The following is an 18,459-nucleotide window of genomic DNA, read 5'->3' on the forward strand; positions in this document are numbered from 1 at the left end:
CTCTTCAGTTTCCCAACGAAGTAGGCAATTATACTTTGACAGTATAAAAATCCCTTTTGGCTTATCCATTTAAAAACAAACAAACACTGAATAAAAAATATTCAGGAGCAAATTAAACCTCAAAAAGCTTTTCACTGTCTAGCTTCTTCCTATCTTTCCTCTCTCATCTCACACTATTGCCCCGCTCGTGCTCTTCGCTCCTCTGATGCCATGCTTTTCACCTGCCCAAGGGTCTCTACTTCCCTTGCTTGGCTTCGTCCATTTTCTTCTGCTGCCCCTTATGCCTGGAACGCTCTTCCAGAACATTTGAGAACTACAAGTTCAATCGCAGCTTTTAAAGCTCAGCTAAAAACTTTTCTTTTTCCTAAAGCTTTTAAAACTTGATTTTGTTCTGACTTTTATACTGTTAGTTTTACTCTACCCTGTGCCTGTTTGGTGCATTCTCTTCCCCTCCTTATTGTTTTATTATGATTTTATTAGAATGTAAGCCTATGCGGCAGGGTCTTGCTATTTTATTGTTTTACTCTGTACAGCACCATGTACATTGATGGCACTATATAAATAAATAAATAAATAAATAAATAATAATACCACACACAAGTTACCATTCTAATTAAATGTTGACATGGAGAAGCTAAATTTAGCTGCCAGCAAAACCAGAAATTCTTTTAATGCAGTACACAGCCCTATTTTGAAAAAAATAAGTCATTTTTTTGTCGCTGTTAAGAAAAGAGAATGGGGGAAGTGTGCCATTTACCCACCTTATGTTAATTGAGAGATTTCTGAACTTGTCCATCAGCCAAAAATGACTACAGGAAGACATGCATACAGGCTACAGCAATTACACCACAGTCTCTTTCCTAATCTCAGGGCTGCTGAATTTGTCATTAATGGGTGGATCTCATTTCAGGATACTACAGTTCCACAAGACAGAAACTAACAAAAGAATTAGGGCTCATGGTACGAGCATTCACAGGATGTACCACTTCTAAAATGCGCTAAGTACAAAAAAGCTGCAGGTAACTTCACAGATTCAACGTGCCATAAAAAGGGATAACTAAGCAACTCCATGTCCTTTGGGAAGTTTTGTTATGCCATTCCAAGTTCCAATTATTATTACGCCTCTCTGTGCCCTGTAGCCATTATGCATAATATTATGCACAAGTTGGACAAGTGAATGGTATATTTTGTTCAAAAAGGATCTGAGGCCAGCAGTATCCAGTCCACAGTGTCATGTCTAACCCTACTGCCCCTGTTTTGGGAGAAGGTATTTCAGGTGATCAATCAGAATCAGATTCAGAACTGGAAGACGCAGCGCCGGGCACCAGCCAGCCAGTACCAGTGGGGGAGGAAGCTCTCACGGGCTCTTCACCAGCTGGGAGTCTGCCCTCTCCAGAGCTTATCTCCTCAAGGCCAAATCCTACACACTCAGGGGGAAGTGAGTTTTCTTCGGGAGGCGAGGGTCCCGAAAAACTAGCTGATGCTAAGGTCCGCTGGAAGCTGAAAGAAGGCGTGAGAAAGTCGGAGAGATTACGCCAGAACCTGCCACCACACCAGGCGCTCTGAAGTCACAGGCATTTGAGAAGTAGCTTCTTATTCTTCTTGAAAGGACAATTGTCTTGCTTAGTTTGCAACTCTATTCAGGTAGAAGTGATGTTTATTGCTTAATAAAAGCTTTGTGGATTACTTAGCAAGCCTCCTCATTTGCCTCCCATCAAAAGTAAGATGTTCTGAGAAACTCAACACACAGTCATCTCATGTATTTACATTTGCACGATCAAACAACCCATAGGTAGTTATGAATAAGCAGGCTTCCACCCACTCCCACTTTCTTAAACATCCCAGGACCTCCCTGCTCTTGGGCTATTATGTCTTAACCCAGAAACTCTGGGTTGGTTAAAGGTTAAACATACCAGAGTTACCTCATAGTTTGTTGTTGGGTTAACTCTAACCCCTAAACTACATAGAATTTCTGGGTTCAGACGTAACAATAACAATCCTGTGAAAGCGGAAGTGGCGAGTGCGTCAGTGTGCTTGCTTGCTGCTGCTGCAGCTAGCTATGCGTTAAACAACTCATAGTTAACCATTACATGCAAAGTGGGTCATTCAGTTCATCAGCTTACCAAAAACCGCAAGCTTTTCTACACCTGTCCCTTTGGTACGAGATCATCCCACCTGCTTCATCATGTTCCAACTTATCCCTCTCAGGGTAACACATCTCTTCCCCCACCCCCATATTATTTCTACTTTGCCCAAATGGGCAAGGTTTCAATATTCCACATGGCTCCTCACCTCTTCCAATCAGCAAAACGTGTAGAGCAATATCTAATACTGGCGCTCCACCTCTGCTGGACCCACCATGAGCACAACAGGAACTGGAGATTCCAAAAGGAACCCCATAAATGAGTGGAAATGCTCATGTCCAAAACAGGACTGGGCAGCAGAGCTGCCTTCTGTAAACTGCTGGCCTGCATCATTCTGGAAACGAGCATTTCCAATTGCTTCAGGAACCGTTAGATACCCATTGTGGTAGCAGTACATCCAGCTAGCTTGTTGGCAGTACTGGATACTGCCCAAAATTTTCACAAGTTGCCGAACGAAACTTTTCTTAGTACTATTTTTAGTTTGTATGCTGTGTCTGTTCCAATATTTAACAGTTGCTTGAAATTTCATTCTCAGGTGTCCGAGACAAATGGAGGGAGCTTTCAGGATGCATGAAATATCCCCCCAAATCCCCCTAAACAATACTTTTATCAGCAATTCACAGTTCTTCCTTATTTCTCTGTTGTGGTGCCACTTTTGGGGGGCCTCGACTATCTTCTAAATGATCCTAGCCAATCAGGGAACATGACAGCATCATATTCCCAGATTTGGCTATGTAACATCACTGAGGACAAAGAGAGCCAACACTTTGCCTTATGCCTAAATTGAGTGAACATCCCTATTGCCATGGCAATTGCACCACGGACAGAGCATCAGCCCAGTTGCTTTGGCAACAGAGACGCTTCCCATCATGCCTCGCTGTGCTGGAGTGATTTCACTGCAGCATGACATAGAATATCAGCCCATTCATTTTGGCAACAAGGTCACATTTGCAAAGGAAGGGAGGGAAAAAAAGATCTCCAAAAGGGGCTTTGCTTGTTAGGAGGTGCAAAAATCGTCCTTGTTCCAACTCCGCTGTTTTGAAAATATTTGAGTACCAAGGTTCACATTTAATTTTTTAGTACAAGACATGCACCATCATGGCTATGTCTCCCAGTTGTCTTCTCAAAACGATTCAAAAGAAGCTGATTTTTAAATTTCTCTGGGCAGGTTGTTCCATTTGTACAGGATGGGCCTATAAAGCTACAATTGAGCGCCAGGTCATGAGCTGTGTTGAGAACCCCAATATCAAGCCCTTATTGTTACAGAGAACCCAAGGGGGGAAATAAGAAGCTGGAAGAAACTTTCAATAGCCAGGAAACCATTTTCACTTCTCAACTCCCCTACCTACCCTACACAAGTATAAATGAGTCCTGTTTTCCTTCTGCTGTTGATCTATTGTACAATCAGTACATGTTACCTAGCTGGGGTGGCACAGTGCCAAATAAACTGTTAATTTCTCCTGCAAATGTTGGAGAGTGTTTTATGTTTTTAAAGTGAGATTTGACTGATCAGAAAACACACACCATATGATTTGTTTTATTCTGGAAGTGAGTTTATAGATTCTGGCTTACTCAGTTGCAGAATTTTGAAGTTTAGCCTCCCCACAAACATGTCAAGCCTGTTAACACTAAGCAACTGAAGAGCAGCTACACAAAGAAAGTAGAATACTGGAAATTATATTTGTGATGTTTTCACAGTTCATTCTGCTTCTGACAGACCCAGTGCCATGTGTCTATCAGAAGCTATATTATGAACTATACAGGGGATGAAACTTTACTTCTGAGGGTAGCAACTTTTGGCCCTTCCGATATTTTGGTTTACAATTCCTATGATCCCACACTATTGGCTATGTTGGCTAGGGCTGTTGGGAGTTATAGGACAAAACATTTAGAAAACCACAAGCCACCCACCCCTACTTTATCACTTGGCCACAGGAAACCCCACACAGCACTTCTGAAATTTAACCTAGCATTGGCCCACTTTCCAATGCCCTAAAGCAGGAGTGGAGAGCCTGGGGGCTCCAGAAGTTGTTGGATGATGGGAGTTGTAGCCCAACAACTGAAGGACAAGTTCCCACCCATTCATCCTACAGCTATCTTTATAAAAACCAAAACCCATGTTTCATGTCATGGAAAAAATAAAGCCATGATCATTTCTCTATCATCTAAATCAAGACTTAACTTTAGACATCCTTAACCAGTAACAAGATTTTTGTGGCACCTTAAAAAAAACAGATTTTGAAGACTAGTGACGACTTCAGATGGATGAATAGGCATCTTCAGTTGGCACAAATATGCATTTATTTACTAATATTTATTTACCAGTATCTGAGGCAGTAAACCTGTGTGCACCAGTTGCTGGGGAACATGGGTGGGAGGGTGCTGTTGCACCATGTCCTTCCTGCTTGTGGGACCCTGGCCGATGGCTGGTTGGCCACTGTGTGAATTGAGTGCTGGACTAGATGGGCCCTTGGTCTGATCCAGCACGGTACTTCTTATGTTCTTACCGCTTCACATTTGAAACAAATCCCAAAGCGGATTACAAAAGAATAAAACCAAAAAAGACCCCAAACAATCGTATCAAGAGGCTGGTTCAAAGATAACTCGTGGCTGTGGGAAAGCCAAAGTAAACAATTATGTTGTCAATAAACATCTAAAACATGCTCGCGTTGAGGCCTCGGATACCTCAGAGGGGAGATCATTCCAAAGGCTGGTGCTACTGCAGAGAAGGTAGCAGACAAAAATCTGGAGGCCATGGCAAGGACAACAGGGCCTTCCCTGAAGATCGCAATGGCCTAGGAGGTTGGTATTGAGGGAGATGTTCCTTGAGGTATCCTGCTCCTGAGCTGCATAGTAATATCAACATCTCAAACATAGATCAGTAGCAGACTAGCAGCTAGTGTAGATCCCTTAAGATCCCTTAGCACTAGCAAAATGTGTATGGTAAGACACCACAGTCAATAACATAGCCTCTGCATTCTGCACAAGCTGCAGCTTCCAAACCAGCCCTAAGGGCAGCCTCACGTAGAGCATATTACATTAATACAACCCTGAAGTTATCAATGTGTGGATCACAGCAGCTAGGCTATCCCTGTCCAAGAACAGGTGCAGCTGGTGTACCAGCCTAAGCCTGTAGCAGGCATTCCTAGCCACAGAGGTCACTTGGGCTTCCAATAACAGTGCTAGATCCAGGAGTACCCCCAAACACCACTTCTGTTCTTTCAGTACAACCTAATCCAGAGCTGGCAATTCCCGGACTTGGGAACCACTCATCCGCTGCCACCGTCTGATCAGTTCCAGCTTGAGTGAGGAAAGTTGCAAATAAATTTATTTATATATACACACACACAGACACACGGAACCAAGTATACAGAAATCAGTGAATGGTGCCCTCCCCCACCACTACAAGACATTTTAATGCAAAAACTCAAAAGATTTCCTTGGCCCTACTCCCTAAATCTTAAAGCAAGCAGCAGAGGGTAGTTGAAGCCTTTAATAATTGTTACAATTGCTTCTTTCAAATGCACGTGCAGCCGGGCCAAGCAACTGCACCCAACAGCTCACAAAAAAGAGGCCACAGGACAGACGCACAGAGCTTACCAGTTAGTCAGCCACTTGCACAAACAAAGAGCAACTCCCACATCATCATCTATTGCACTGTATATCCCTCCTTTGAGGAATCCAAGGCAGTGTACATAATCCTGCTACTCTCCATTTTATCCTACCACTAGACCTACCACCACTCAAATGGATGGCTCAGATCCATCGCATCATGTTTTGGCACTATATAAAGAGGTTGTCCAGCTGCACTGGGGACCAGGGAAAACAAGAGGCCAAGGCTCACTTGACTGCTCATTCATGGTCAGGACATCACATGTGAAGCATCTCAAAGTCATCCTGTGCCAGAGATGTGCGCAGGCTAGGAAGTGCAGCTCAGATTGGGACCTGGGACCACCCCTCAAATTTGGGTTCAGTTCTAGGGATCTTCTAGAAGCAATGCAAAGCAGGCTGCTCTAACATGCTAGCTGGGGTATACAGGGAGTTGTAATCCAATACAACTGGAGGGCACAAGTTCAGAGAAGGCGGATGTGGAGCAACACTGTGCCATGCAGCTATCCCTCACTGCTGAGCCACTGCAACCTGCCCCTACACACCTGGGCCTAGGAGGTAGGGCTTCTGGACAGGACTGAACCTCAGCACCTGTCTTTTGAAATACATCATTGGCCAAGTAAACCCATAAAACTTTCGTCCCTTTCTTTTCTTTTTCTACACAGTTGAATCGGCAGATACATCCGCACATATTTCTTCTTATCACTCTTAAATGGCAAAAGGATAAACAGAACAAATCCTTCCCAAACTCTTGTTCTAACTGCACAAGTGACATCCTCCCTCCAGTGGAAAGAAAGAACGAGACACCATAACAGATTGGAAGTATAAAATGGATTGAATGTTATCAGGGAGAGAAGGGGAGCTTTGTGCGGTCCGAGCGAACAGGCACAGGCACAGAAAAAGAAGTCGTTTGAACAGGTCTTCAGAGCAAAGCAGAGGGAGTAAAACCCCACGGAGAGAAGCACCATCACCACCCTGCCATTGAACTTTGTTACGGCAAAGCTGTTGCACTTCATTTAGTCAGAGCCCCCAGGGCCAGGTGTAAATTTAAGATTGCAATCCTCCAACTCAAGCGTTTCCTTGAATAAGACAAGAACATGCCACTTGCATAATACCTATTTCCGTTATTAAATACTCAGCCATTATCTTATCATCATGCCCAGCATTACTCATTAGGAAGATACATTCCCCTTAGGACCAACGTTATACAACCTGCCATTTCTCTCTCCCCCATTGCATTTCCTCCATAGGAACTCCTAGTCCTCCCCCGGCCCCCCTCCCCTGGGCTTTATTCTCACTCCATCTGCTAAAATGATCAGCAAACCAAAGTTAATGCTGACATTTAAGGAGTGTTGTCACCAGGCTTTAGAGCGACAACCCCAATGAGATTAGCCAGGAGGGAGGAGGCTGCAGGCGCACATGAGCTGACATCTGAGTCACTGGTTTAGGTTTTTAGTCCTCTGCAGACTCAGGAAAAATGGCATCCATTTATAACATCAGTGGCTGCGAGCAAGGTATTTTTGTGAGCAGGTCTAGAATCCTACAAGTGATAAGACGGTACTGAAAATGCCATGTGGCGAAATGTATCATGATGGTTGAGGTTACAGGCCTAATGTACCAATGAAGTCTTTGAGGTTACAGGCCTAACGTACCAGTGAAGACGAGTTTTAAAACAAAAATCTGGTTCAGCTTCAATGAGAGTTTTGGCTCACCATAGGAATCAGCATTTTCATCTAGCCCAATATCATTCCTTGGGGTCTCCAATGCAGTGCCATAGGCAACGATGTGCCTGCAGTCACCTCTCTTACTTATTTTATTATACCCTGCCTGTCACCAAAAAAAAAAAAAAAAAAGGCACCCAAGGCATCCACTAGTTTCCTGCCTCTCCTGAATTTAACTTTATTTTTAAAAAAATTGATGTGTGTGGGTGCTGCAAATCTTTATTATGGTTCCAACAGGTTGTTGTGTGGAGTTCAGACCCCACCTCTGCATTGTACTTAGGTTCTTGGGCAAGCTACTTTTCATTTTGTCCCATCACTTTACCTTCTGGTAAATGAGCGTTTTGTGACCAGTCAAGCCCACCATGACAGCCATTTTGTGAGAGTGCCCACAATATTCTCCCAGAACTCCTAATGTGATTGCTGACTAAAAAAGGTTGGGGATCCATGCTCCTACTCTGACAGGCAGCAGCTCCCCTGGGACTCAGGCAGAGGTTCCCCCCCCATCACCTACTACCCTAATCCTTTTATGGAGATGACAGGGACTGAAACAGGGACCTTCTGCATAGGACTAAATTAATGTACACTTTGTCTTCTTCTCTCAATTCCGTCTCCAGGCCTTTTGCCATCTTGTTGCCTATACCTATAAACATTCATTTGTGAGCCTTCTTTAATTTCCATTCAGTTTTCTCATCAAGGCCTAGTTCTTCACCAAGCCCTTTCCTGAATTCTCACAGGTCTGCTTTAAGCCTGCACACATCCTTGCTCCATCTCTTTTGTGAACCCCAGATCTGTCACATAATGCCTGCCTTCTCACTCAGATGCAGAAGGGAATCACTCTTGTTTGCTACATACAGGAAGCAAACAGATCCTCAGCAGAGAGATCCTCAGGAACCCATATTCCATCACATCGCACAGAGGTAAACGGCCGCCGCTACTTACAAATAAGATTATGCGGTGGCCCAATCTACAAAGTGTAGGCAGAAGCTGTCCCGCTCTTTGCGACGTTTCATAAAAGATATGAACGCTACCGAGGCATTATGCTTCAGTGATCTGAGAGATCTGGAAATGATCAACAAGCCTACGCAGCAGCCACCCTCCGTCTCATTCAGTTGTGTGGGCTGCATGCATCAGAATCCATTTCTTTCAGACTGATTGTGTGTGTGAGTGAGAGAGAGAGAGTTTAAGATCTTACACACACCAAAAAAAGTGATGGCACCAGCCTAAGTGAAAACAGCACTCTTCACGAGGGACACTTCCTGAAATTTACATGCGCAGACCTGTTAGCCCATACAGACAAATATTTTCCAGCATCCAATAGCAGAGCAATGGACATCTCTCTCCTCCTCCATTCCTCGCTGTCATTTTTTGTTACGGAGTGGCAAAAGAAAAGGACAGGAATGGAACAGATGGGTGAAGTCAAGCAGGGAGACAGAGAGTTAACAGGCCAGGAAACAAAGGGAATGCGTCCCCTGCCCTGCGAGGGAGGGGCATGCAATCAGGAACTGGCCAAGCAGATACCACCAGCTTCCCAGCATGCCCTGCTTCGTCAAGCTGCCTTGGGCTCACTCTCGTCTTCTCTGAGGCAGTTTGATGGCGGAACAGCAGAGCCCCCCTCTGCCATCTCAATTCTGACCTGAAGCAACTTCTGCTGTTCACAGCCTCCCCGGGGGCCCAACACTGCAGCTCCCAAGCTGCAGCAGCTTCTGAGACCCTCACCTTCCCCCCACCCCACCCCAGATCAGTTTGTCAGTGCTGCTCAACCGAGGCACCCAAACCAAACAATCTTCACCACAGAAAGCAAAGTCTCCACATTCCAGACATGTGTTTACAAAAGCCATTGAATTATAGAAACACAGAATGCAAGAGAGGCTTACAGGATGTCTGGTCCAGCACACCCTGTCCCTTGACAGCCTGATGTCCATCGCTCTTTCTAATATAAGACTTGCCAAGAAACAAGGGCACGGCCCCTTTCAGGTTAAGCCACCCCAGTCGGATTCACATCACCGGGCAGGCATTCCCAGAACATAGATTGAATCAATCCATGCAGCAATGGGCATGGGCAGAAATAGCCATTTTCTCCACCTGATCCACTTTTGACAATGTTGTGTGCTGGAGTAGGAGTGCTGGCATTTAACGAAATGCATTTCACATGGGCATTCACTGATCAGAGGAAACAAAATGTGGGGAAAGGAGAAGGATGCAAATGCACAGCAAGAACAATGGGACCGGACCCTCATCATTCATTTCCAGCCATCCCACGATGAGATCTGGATGAATCTGGAGAGATTATTGGATGAGATAGGATGAATCTGGATATTGGAAAGGATCAAACACACCAGCTCAGCCACTGATTTTTGAAGCTTTCCAGAATTCATGGCTGCCTGGGGAGCTGGTGTCCCCCATCAAATAAGCAGTCCCCCAAACTCATAATAGGATGACTGAAAACAAAACCCTCCTAAATGCCCAGCTTAAATAGGGATTCAGTTAAATTAAGTAGGAAATCAACACTCCAAATAAAAAAAAAATGCTTTTTCCACCTTACAATGTAAAGCTACGAGCCAGAGGGCTTCAACCTCTGCCTATACAATCTTTTCTCACTTGCAATGAAGCGGGATGGGTAGCACAGCCATCTTGATTCTGGCACGGCATGCTGTACCCTTACACCATCTCTGCGTTGAATGCGGCAGTGCCCATAGGATGCCCCCTGACCCCATCTTGGAAACCATCGTGCCTCTGCAATGCAACCCTTGAACATGAGGTGCCGGTGACCACCATCTGGCCCTGCTTCCTGTATGAAACATCTCAACCCCTAATCAAAGGCCCAAGTTAATTCTTTTTGCCTGTGTGCTAGTTCCCCATGTGTGCTCCATTTTCTGAAACAGCAGAAAAATAAGATGGAAGTATGTGGCTCACAGCAAGGCTGAGGTTTAAAAAATATGCCAGTGAAGTGCTATCAGATCACTCCAATCCACTGAGTCTTTTAAATAACTGCAAACAAGATACTACTGAACACTTTAGCAGCAGTAGTATCCTAGCTGATGCACAGCAGACCATGGAAGTGCCTGCCTTGAGGGTTTAAAACAACGAGTGGAGATGCAGGTATTGTGAGTCAAAACAGATTTGGTTGAAGAAGTGGATTATCAGAAAGGGGGAAGTTCTTCCAGACATAAAAAAACCAAGCCCAGTTTTTGATGTAGTAGAAAAAACATTTGAGTCTGACCAGGGTAACCTGGATTCAAATTTTTATTTATTTAAATGCTTATATCCTGCTTTATAACCTCCAGGTGCTCTCAAAGCATTTACACCAATTCTTACAAAGGCACAATAAAATTAATAAAAGCATTTCCCCCAAAAAAGCAGATAACATTACTCTGGAAGAGCTTCCTTAAAAAGCCACATCATGGTCATTTTCAGAAGCTCATTAAAAGAGTGGGCCATGGCAACCATTGTCCAGAGCAAGGTGTAACCACCGAGAAGGCCCTGTTCCTGCTCAGCCATAAAACTCACCATACAGGCATCGATCAAACCTCTTTCACAGACTCAACTTTACCTCCCAGGGTTGCTCAAGGCTAAAAATGGGATAATATCTTGTAACTCTACCCTGACATCTTGGAAGCAGGGAGGGATACAAATATAATGGCTAAGTAAGTGTAGAAAAAGGCATGGAGATGAAAGGGATAAATAGAAAGTGGGCTTCTGATATGGAATAAGAGGAAATCCAGTTGGAGCCTAGGGCTTTTGACAAGTAGAAACCAGAACTTTGAAAATAAGGAGTCAAAGGGAAAGGTGGCATAACAGGGAGACACACATATGAGTTATCAGGCCTAGACATGGGGAGATACACACTGTATTTGTACCCAACTATCGGAATATTTTGATGCTTTGGATACTGTTTTTTTAACTATGTGTTTAATCACTTTGATTTCTAATAAGTTTAGACGGGGGAGGGATATGAACTTTTAAAACAAATAAAGTAACATCTATGTAGTCAAGATTTACCCAGGATTGGGGTTAGTGTAGAAGGCAAGCAAACATACTAACTTGAGATATACATATGTGAACTTACAACAAAGTTGAGGTTTAGCAATACATGTTCTTTTTTTGTATTGTATTTTCAAAATTGCCTCATCATGCACCACTTTGGGGGCTCTTTGGGGTGGAAAAGCATCCTATAAAAATTCTAATACAAATAAACAAAACAAGCAAGAGATTTAGGGTGCAACCTTATGCACGCTTAAATAGAAAAAAGTCCTACAACTCACAGCATGCGGGGAGTTGTGGGATTTCTGTCAAAACATGTAGAGGATTGCACCCTTAGACTGGAAACCTAGGACAGGACCACTCAGAAGGAAATAACCTAAAGACAACATTCCAAATAGGAGAAATCTGGGAAACAGTAATGTTGGCAAATCTTGTATCAATGCCAGAAGAGCAAACTGGAGATGAAGCTTGCAATGTGATACGTTACTGGACGTTGGGAAAGCCAACTATATGCAAGGGAGGCTGTGTATGCAGAGGTATCATGTTACGGTTCACTCAGAGTGTGGTTCTTTTCAATGTAGCTTTGGGTAGGGAAGCCACACCTAATTTGCTTCTGGGCACATCATTAAGTGGACAAAATAGAAGAAACATGCAGAACAGAGATTGGTTAAGAGAGGAAATCTATGGGTAGTTAAAAGACAGACATGCAGCTTTTTTAAAAAATAGGGAACTCAAAGCAGAGACAAAAACATGATTTAAGTCAACTGTCCTCAAAGTATACAGGCAAGATTGTTCCCTGATCCTCCTCAATTTGTATTTGGATGGATGTTCTGTTTCCTAGGACACTCTCCACCTTTCCAATCAGAGCAATACGGGAGGAAAGCATAACTTATACTTTTGAATTCTTTCTGATTGTCCTCGAATATCCTCAGCTGGTAGTCAGAACTACATGCGAGATACATAGTCCCCTATCTCAGCATGCAGCCACTCTCTTACCTGGCTGCCCCAAGTCTCCTTCTCTATCCTGGCTAGGTACAAGGATGTGCCAACAACAGTTCCTAGATCGACTGCAGCTAGATGTTCTCACAATCTTACTCCTCGTCCCCTCAAAATCACCCTTGTTGTAAGTCCCAGCCTAGTAAGCATATTTTATATTAGGGATTACCAACTTTTGTTCTCCAGGGCTCAGAAGTGTATTTGTTACTCAAACAGACTCCCATGAGAATGGCTCCATAGCGAAGTTGCCGTGAGCTAAAGAAAGGGATTCACCATTACGGAGCTCATATGCTCAGACATACTCTTACATAGGAGGCCTACTCTGCTCTGGGTGTCTCCACCCAAGGAGCAGGATCTTTTTTCTAAAATGACTCAAACTATGGATTACTCCCAAAAGAACAATACTAAAATCCATTAACAGTAGAATACTTTTCTTAGGCAAACTCAAAGGTCCTAAAGTATTGTACAAGCTTTCAAGGTTTTCAGAACTCATCATTGGCCAATATGGTATACTTATCCTAGATGCCGTAATTTGACACCTACCCTTCTATTTTTTAGCACATAGATAACCATTTCTATGTTCCCTTGTCCGTCCATAAGTAATAAGCCTTCGTCATTTGCCGCCTGACTACCTTGCTGCAGCTTTTTCTGTTACTATTGTGTGTGTTTGTTAGATTATATTATTTTGAAATGCAACCCGTCATGAAGACCTTGCAATGGAAAGCCCTAGCATAGAGGTTTATCATCTTCATCGTCATCAATAATAACAGTAACAAGAAAAGGAAGTAACTGATATATCTTACTGAGGGAGAAATGCAAGATTTATTACAGTTTGAGAACATTTCCCCTTATGAACACGGTTGTAGGCAACCCTTATTATTCCTTGTTTTTAAAAATGGTAGGGCTAGAAGGGTCCAGATGAAAATGCTTCAGAGGACAGACCTGTTGAAAGCAGTTCTGACTGAAAGAGCTGTTTTTCCTCTGTCTACTCTGGCCCCAGTCCCCTTAGAACAAGCTATCAGGAAAATACAAGGTTGAAGCAACAACAGAGTAACTTACGAGTTTTACTTTCCCCAACAAACACAAGCTCAGTAGTTTGAGATGTTGTAAACATTAGAAGATACATCATTACAGTGAAGAGAAACTCACCCAAATAAATATCTCCAAAGGATCCACTACCAATTTTTCGTCCCAGCCGATACTTGTTCCCCACTCGAAGCTCCATGATTCAGTTGCTCTGGGAATAAAGCAGAAGACATGCAGGATAAGGTTAGAAAGGGCAAACTAAGCCAATATGTACCATATGAGGACCCAAGGTTCATTCCTAGACACTCTCCTAAAAAGGCTTTGATCCCCAGATTTGGTGCTTTACGCCTTGGGCCTCTTGCACAGTGACATATCATTGTCTGTTTCAAAGAGATAATATTCCCAAATCTTCAGTTTAGCTAAGAGCAGCCTCATACTTCTTTAGTCAGGGAGTTAGAAAAACATGTGAGGGAGAAGTGACTCAGGAGAACAGTACAACTAAACTAGTCACCTAAAGTAACCTTAAATCCAAAGCCCTCTTCGGCTGCAAACTGAACACCCTGACCTGCAAGCAAATCTCACAGAAACCAATGAAACACACTTACAAGACAACATGCTTAGGATCAGGATACTAAGACTCTGGAAAAAACATAACACGGAACTTAATGGTGGAAGAAGCTAACCCACCTTAGAAACTAGTCATGATTCAAAATCTACACTGTGTACACTTTTCCACCATCAGAAACTGAAAGCTCTTCCAGAATAGTTCTAGATTTAATACTAGCATTTCTGATCTACAGAGCAGGTTTCTGCTATGCTTGCTCTCTGCACAGCAGAATGGTAGTACTACCATATAGCAGGGGAGATTCCTCCATCACATTTTTCACATTATTCACAGCTAGTTCTTGAGCTCAAGTCACACCTGTACATCTCCAAAATTGGACAGTAGGCCCACTGTATCTTTCTAAAAGTCCACTCATTAACATGAGATCCAGCCAAACCTGAGTCTTACCACCTTTGGCATGTGTGACAGGAGCAATCTCTTTGCATAGACCTGTGCCAAATGGGAGTTCTGGAGGCTATTCAGCAATATGCCCCTGAATGGCCACCATCTTGTGCTTTCTCCCTATGCAAATGACATGGATCTGTCTGAAGAAGGGGAGGAGAGACCGTGGCTCCTTTTAGAGGATGCTGCCGTATGGTTAATTTATGTAATGCATGTTTATTAATGTACTCTCTATGCAGGCTTTGCTCTCATAGGGTGGGCTGCTTGGCAGAACGCGCAAGGATTAAGTAGACCAGGGGATCCTTTTGCTCAGCAAAACACAGTATTGGGACAGATGTGTCTATTAGATGCTAGAATAAGACCCATAAGTGGTGTTCTGTTCATGTCCAAATCTATGTTTGCCACCCTAATAATGAGTTTACAGAGAGAGGAAGACATAAGCTACAGTCACACATCTAAGTGTTCCTTCTATACTTTAATAGATTATTATTATAAACACTAAACACACAGTTCCAGCCACACAAAACACACCAAGAGCTGGAGCCTACTGCCACAACATGCACTCAATACTTCCAAGTTCATTTATCTGCAAGGACTACAAAGTCATCCCCCCTCTCATTTTAAAATTCAGTCAGAATACACAACGGTAGTACAGCCCCAGAAACAAAACAGGAATAGAGGATACATCTGATGGAGAGGACAGGATTTTCACACACGTACACAAGGGGAGGACTATATCCTGCCAATACTATATCCTGCCAAGGTTCCCTCTCCCTAGAGTTATTATACAAGTAAAGGCACAAGAACTGGAAAGAGGCAGCACCTTTCAGAAGTTACTCTGGAGATGCCTGGTCCCTATAGGTTAGGAGTAACCTAGGTTTCTCTGGCAGCTCTGCTCAACTATATAACCCAGGAGCACAGCAAGGAGGCCCAGCGTCTGAACAGCTAGTAACCCATCACATGCAGGAGACCCTGGCTCAGGTCACTATGGGACCAGCTGTTCACTGTTTTTTCAGCTAGCTGTGACCTTTCAACTTCCAGCAAGAGCACTTGGCTCTGGTTATCCTACACGGCTTTACAAGATCTCTTCCAATTGACTGGCATCCAAACCTCTTTTTAAAAAGCAGGGTTTTTTTCCAGATCATAGAAGCACACGAGAGAACAACAACAACAAGTAAAATAGGAAAGGGTAGGGACAAAGAACGAGAATTCCTCATCGCCTTTCCATATAGAGAAGAATCCTAAGTACTTTCAGGTTCAATAGATGTGGCTTTTTAGTGTGTAGGACAGTAACATTAATAAAGCAAAGAGCAGTTCACTCCAAAGGCTACAAGCAACCAGTCACCTTAGGAACTGTTTCCAGGTGTCTGAAGGAGAATAAAAGAAGAGCACCTTATCTCATGCCCACATTAGTCTCCCAAACTCCACCATCCCCATTTTTTTAAAAAATAGAGCCAGGTTTTGTGTGCCTTCTCCAAACTAGAGCAACAGCCCTAGGCAGACAAGATGCCAACCAAGAATTACCTTTGCTCGTTTCATGAAGGATTCCCACACATCACCCTAATGCATACACTCTGCGTGAGTAGATGCTTATAATATATTAATATCCCATTCTCTCTCTTTCTCTCTCACACACAATAACTCTAGAAAGCTACAACCCAGCCGGCCCCGTACATACACACACACACACACACACACCTTAGACCTATTGTACATTACATAAAAGCATACAATCACATTATATAAACGTGCATACACACATGCACATAAACACAGTAGCCTCCACACATCTGGGTTGCAGCACTATGAGGTAAACAACCCCCCTTCACCCCCACATCAATTATTGTAAATTAGAGGGCTTCCATACTAGCTTTACTTGATTTGCTAGGAATGGAGAATGTACCCAGGGCTAGTGTGCAGGCCAGATTGTGGGAGAGCTGACCAGATACATAATGGATGCTTCTTCGGAAGAATAAAGAGAGGGAGGTGAGAAGGGAGGGGGATATTTCATATTAGCTTCAAATGCTGGTGGGGTTGGGCAGAAGAGGAGAGATAAATAAGATGTGATTTCTCTAAAAAGCACCATGCCAGAACAGGGCTATTGGCTTCCTTCTCCCCCCCCCCCCCCACCACCCAATTACTTTTCCTTTTGAACAGTTACTGAGGAGAATAAGAAGAGCCAAAGAAGACAGATCAAGCACACAACAAATGCAGGCATTAAAAGGAAAGGAGAAAAAGATAAGATCATCTCATCTTTCAGCCACAAGCAGAACTTAACATTAAATTGCCCTCACACAATGCTAGGAGCATCTTTAAGCAGGGGAAATAATGCACGGTAAAAAAAAAAATGGGGGAAAAATAGGTGGAAGTCTAATCAAAATGACACCAAACTTATATTTACTATATGTTTCTCGTTACAGTGCTCTGGACTGGTATAAAGAAGCAACATTTTTAGAAGAAATGCAGCGGGGGGGGGGTGTTAGAGATTTAACTCTCCTTTATTCCCCTCCCTACACATACAATACCCTAACCCTTCCTTGTGCACAAAAGGAGGTATCCTGATTTACAATAACAACTCCCTCCCCCTTACCCAATACACACACACTCACAGCCTATTGGTCAAAGATTAATACTTTTAGAAATACAATGTGATTTACTACTGATCCTCCCCCCCCACCACCACCACCCGGGGTGGGGGGTGGGGGGAGAACCACAGCTGGAGGTTGAAGCAAAGAAAGGGGGGGGGGAGAAAAAGAGACATCCGTTACTCACTGCTGATTGTTTGGAAATCATGCACAGATGTTAAGCATGAGAAGCGGAAAGGAAGAAAAAATAGCAATCGTTCCCCCCTCCCCCCAAAAAACAACAACAACACCCCCAACACACAGTAAATTGGACATGATGGTGATCTCAACCCTCTACCCTTAAAAAGTCAATTAAAAAGGAAAAATAACTGATATGATATGTTGGGGGGGTAAGGGGGGGTAAGGGGGGAGAGGAACATGTGTGTGTGTGTGGGGTAAGGGTTAGGAATACAGGAGCCCCCTAATATGTCCTCCTGAAATTCAGGCGCGGAGAGGGGGGGGGGCGCCTACCTGATCCTTTGTCTCCATCAGAAATAAAACAAAAAGAAAACAAGCCTCTTGTCCTCTGTCCCCCCCTTTCTTGGCCTGTCATATAATTCTCGCCCCCTCCCCGACGCCAGCCCTAGCGTGTGTGTGTGTGCGAGAGAGTGTAGGAGAGCGCCTCTTTCCCTCCCCCCCCCGCGCCTTATCCTCCTCTCTCAGCAAAAAAACAAAGAGACGGAGGGGCCGCCTTTCCCCCTGGATTTGCACCCCAAAACTTGCCCAGATCCCCCCAATACCTACCCGGCCTGGAAGGAGCCCGCCTGCCGCTGCTGCTCCCGGGGTTGTCAGGGAGGAGAGACGCTGGGGAGGGGAGGATGACGGAGGATTGGGAAAGGCGGCGGGTCGCCGTAGCCAGCTCCGAGCGCCGCCGCCGCTTCCTCCTTCTCTGCGCTCTGCCTGCTCAACTGCCTCCCTCCTTCTCCGTCAGCCTCCGTGCGTGAGTGTACAGCTGAGGCGCTCGCTCATTGAGTTTCCATTGAGCCGCCGAGCCCATCCCACTGATGTCATCCTACAAAGCCGTGGGCCCTCCCTCGCCGGTTTAAAGGGACAGGCGCCTTGTTTTTGTGGCTTCCGAGGTCGCCCTGGCCAATCCAAAACCCATTAAACGCACACACACACACACACACACACACACACACGCAAAAGCACCGCTGTCAACCCTTTCCGACCCCCCCTCAAAGGGTGGAAAGGGGTGGTGGGGGTGGTATCTGTCAACACAATCCTGTAAACACAAACGTCTGCTTAGCTCACATTTGCACCGCACTGCCGAAACGACTGGATCCTGACCGCCGCGAAATACCTTGGAAGGGTGGGGTGGGAAAAAGGTAGGTCGTGTTCCCATTGTTCAG

At 44.3% G+C, this 18,459-nt stretch overlaps 1 protein-coding gene across 1 annotated transcript in view; it reads right to left on the bottom strand.

Moving 5' to 3' along the window:
• Positions 1-18,063, bottom strand: part of CSNK1E (casein kinase 1 epsilon) — a 44,350-nt gene extending 26,287 nt beyond the window's left edge. Inside the window, exons 1-2 of the mRNA XM_063133525.1 lie at positions 17,852-18,063; positions 13,601-13,688 (exon numbers count right to left, since the gene is read on the bottom strand). Coding sequence (XP_062989595.1) covers positions 13,601-13,676 — 76 coding nt within the window. The 5' untranslated portion in view covers positions 13,677-13,688; positions 17,852-18,063. The remainder of the gene's footprint in view (positions 1-13,600; positions 13,689-17,851) is intronic.
• Between the last annotated feature and the right edge of the window lie 396 nt (positions 18,064-18,459).

Source organism: Elgaria multicarinata, chromosome 9 (assembly GCF_023053635.1).
Source record: "Elgaria multicarinata webbii isolate HBS135686 ecotype San Diego chromosome 9, rElgMul1.1.pri, whole genome shotgun sequence".
Lineage (NCBI taxonomy): Eukaryota > Metazoa > Chordata > Lepidosauria > Squamata > Anguidae > Elgaria > Elgaria multicarinata.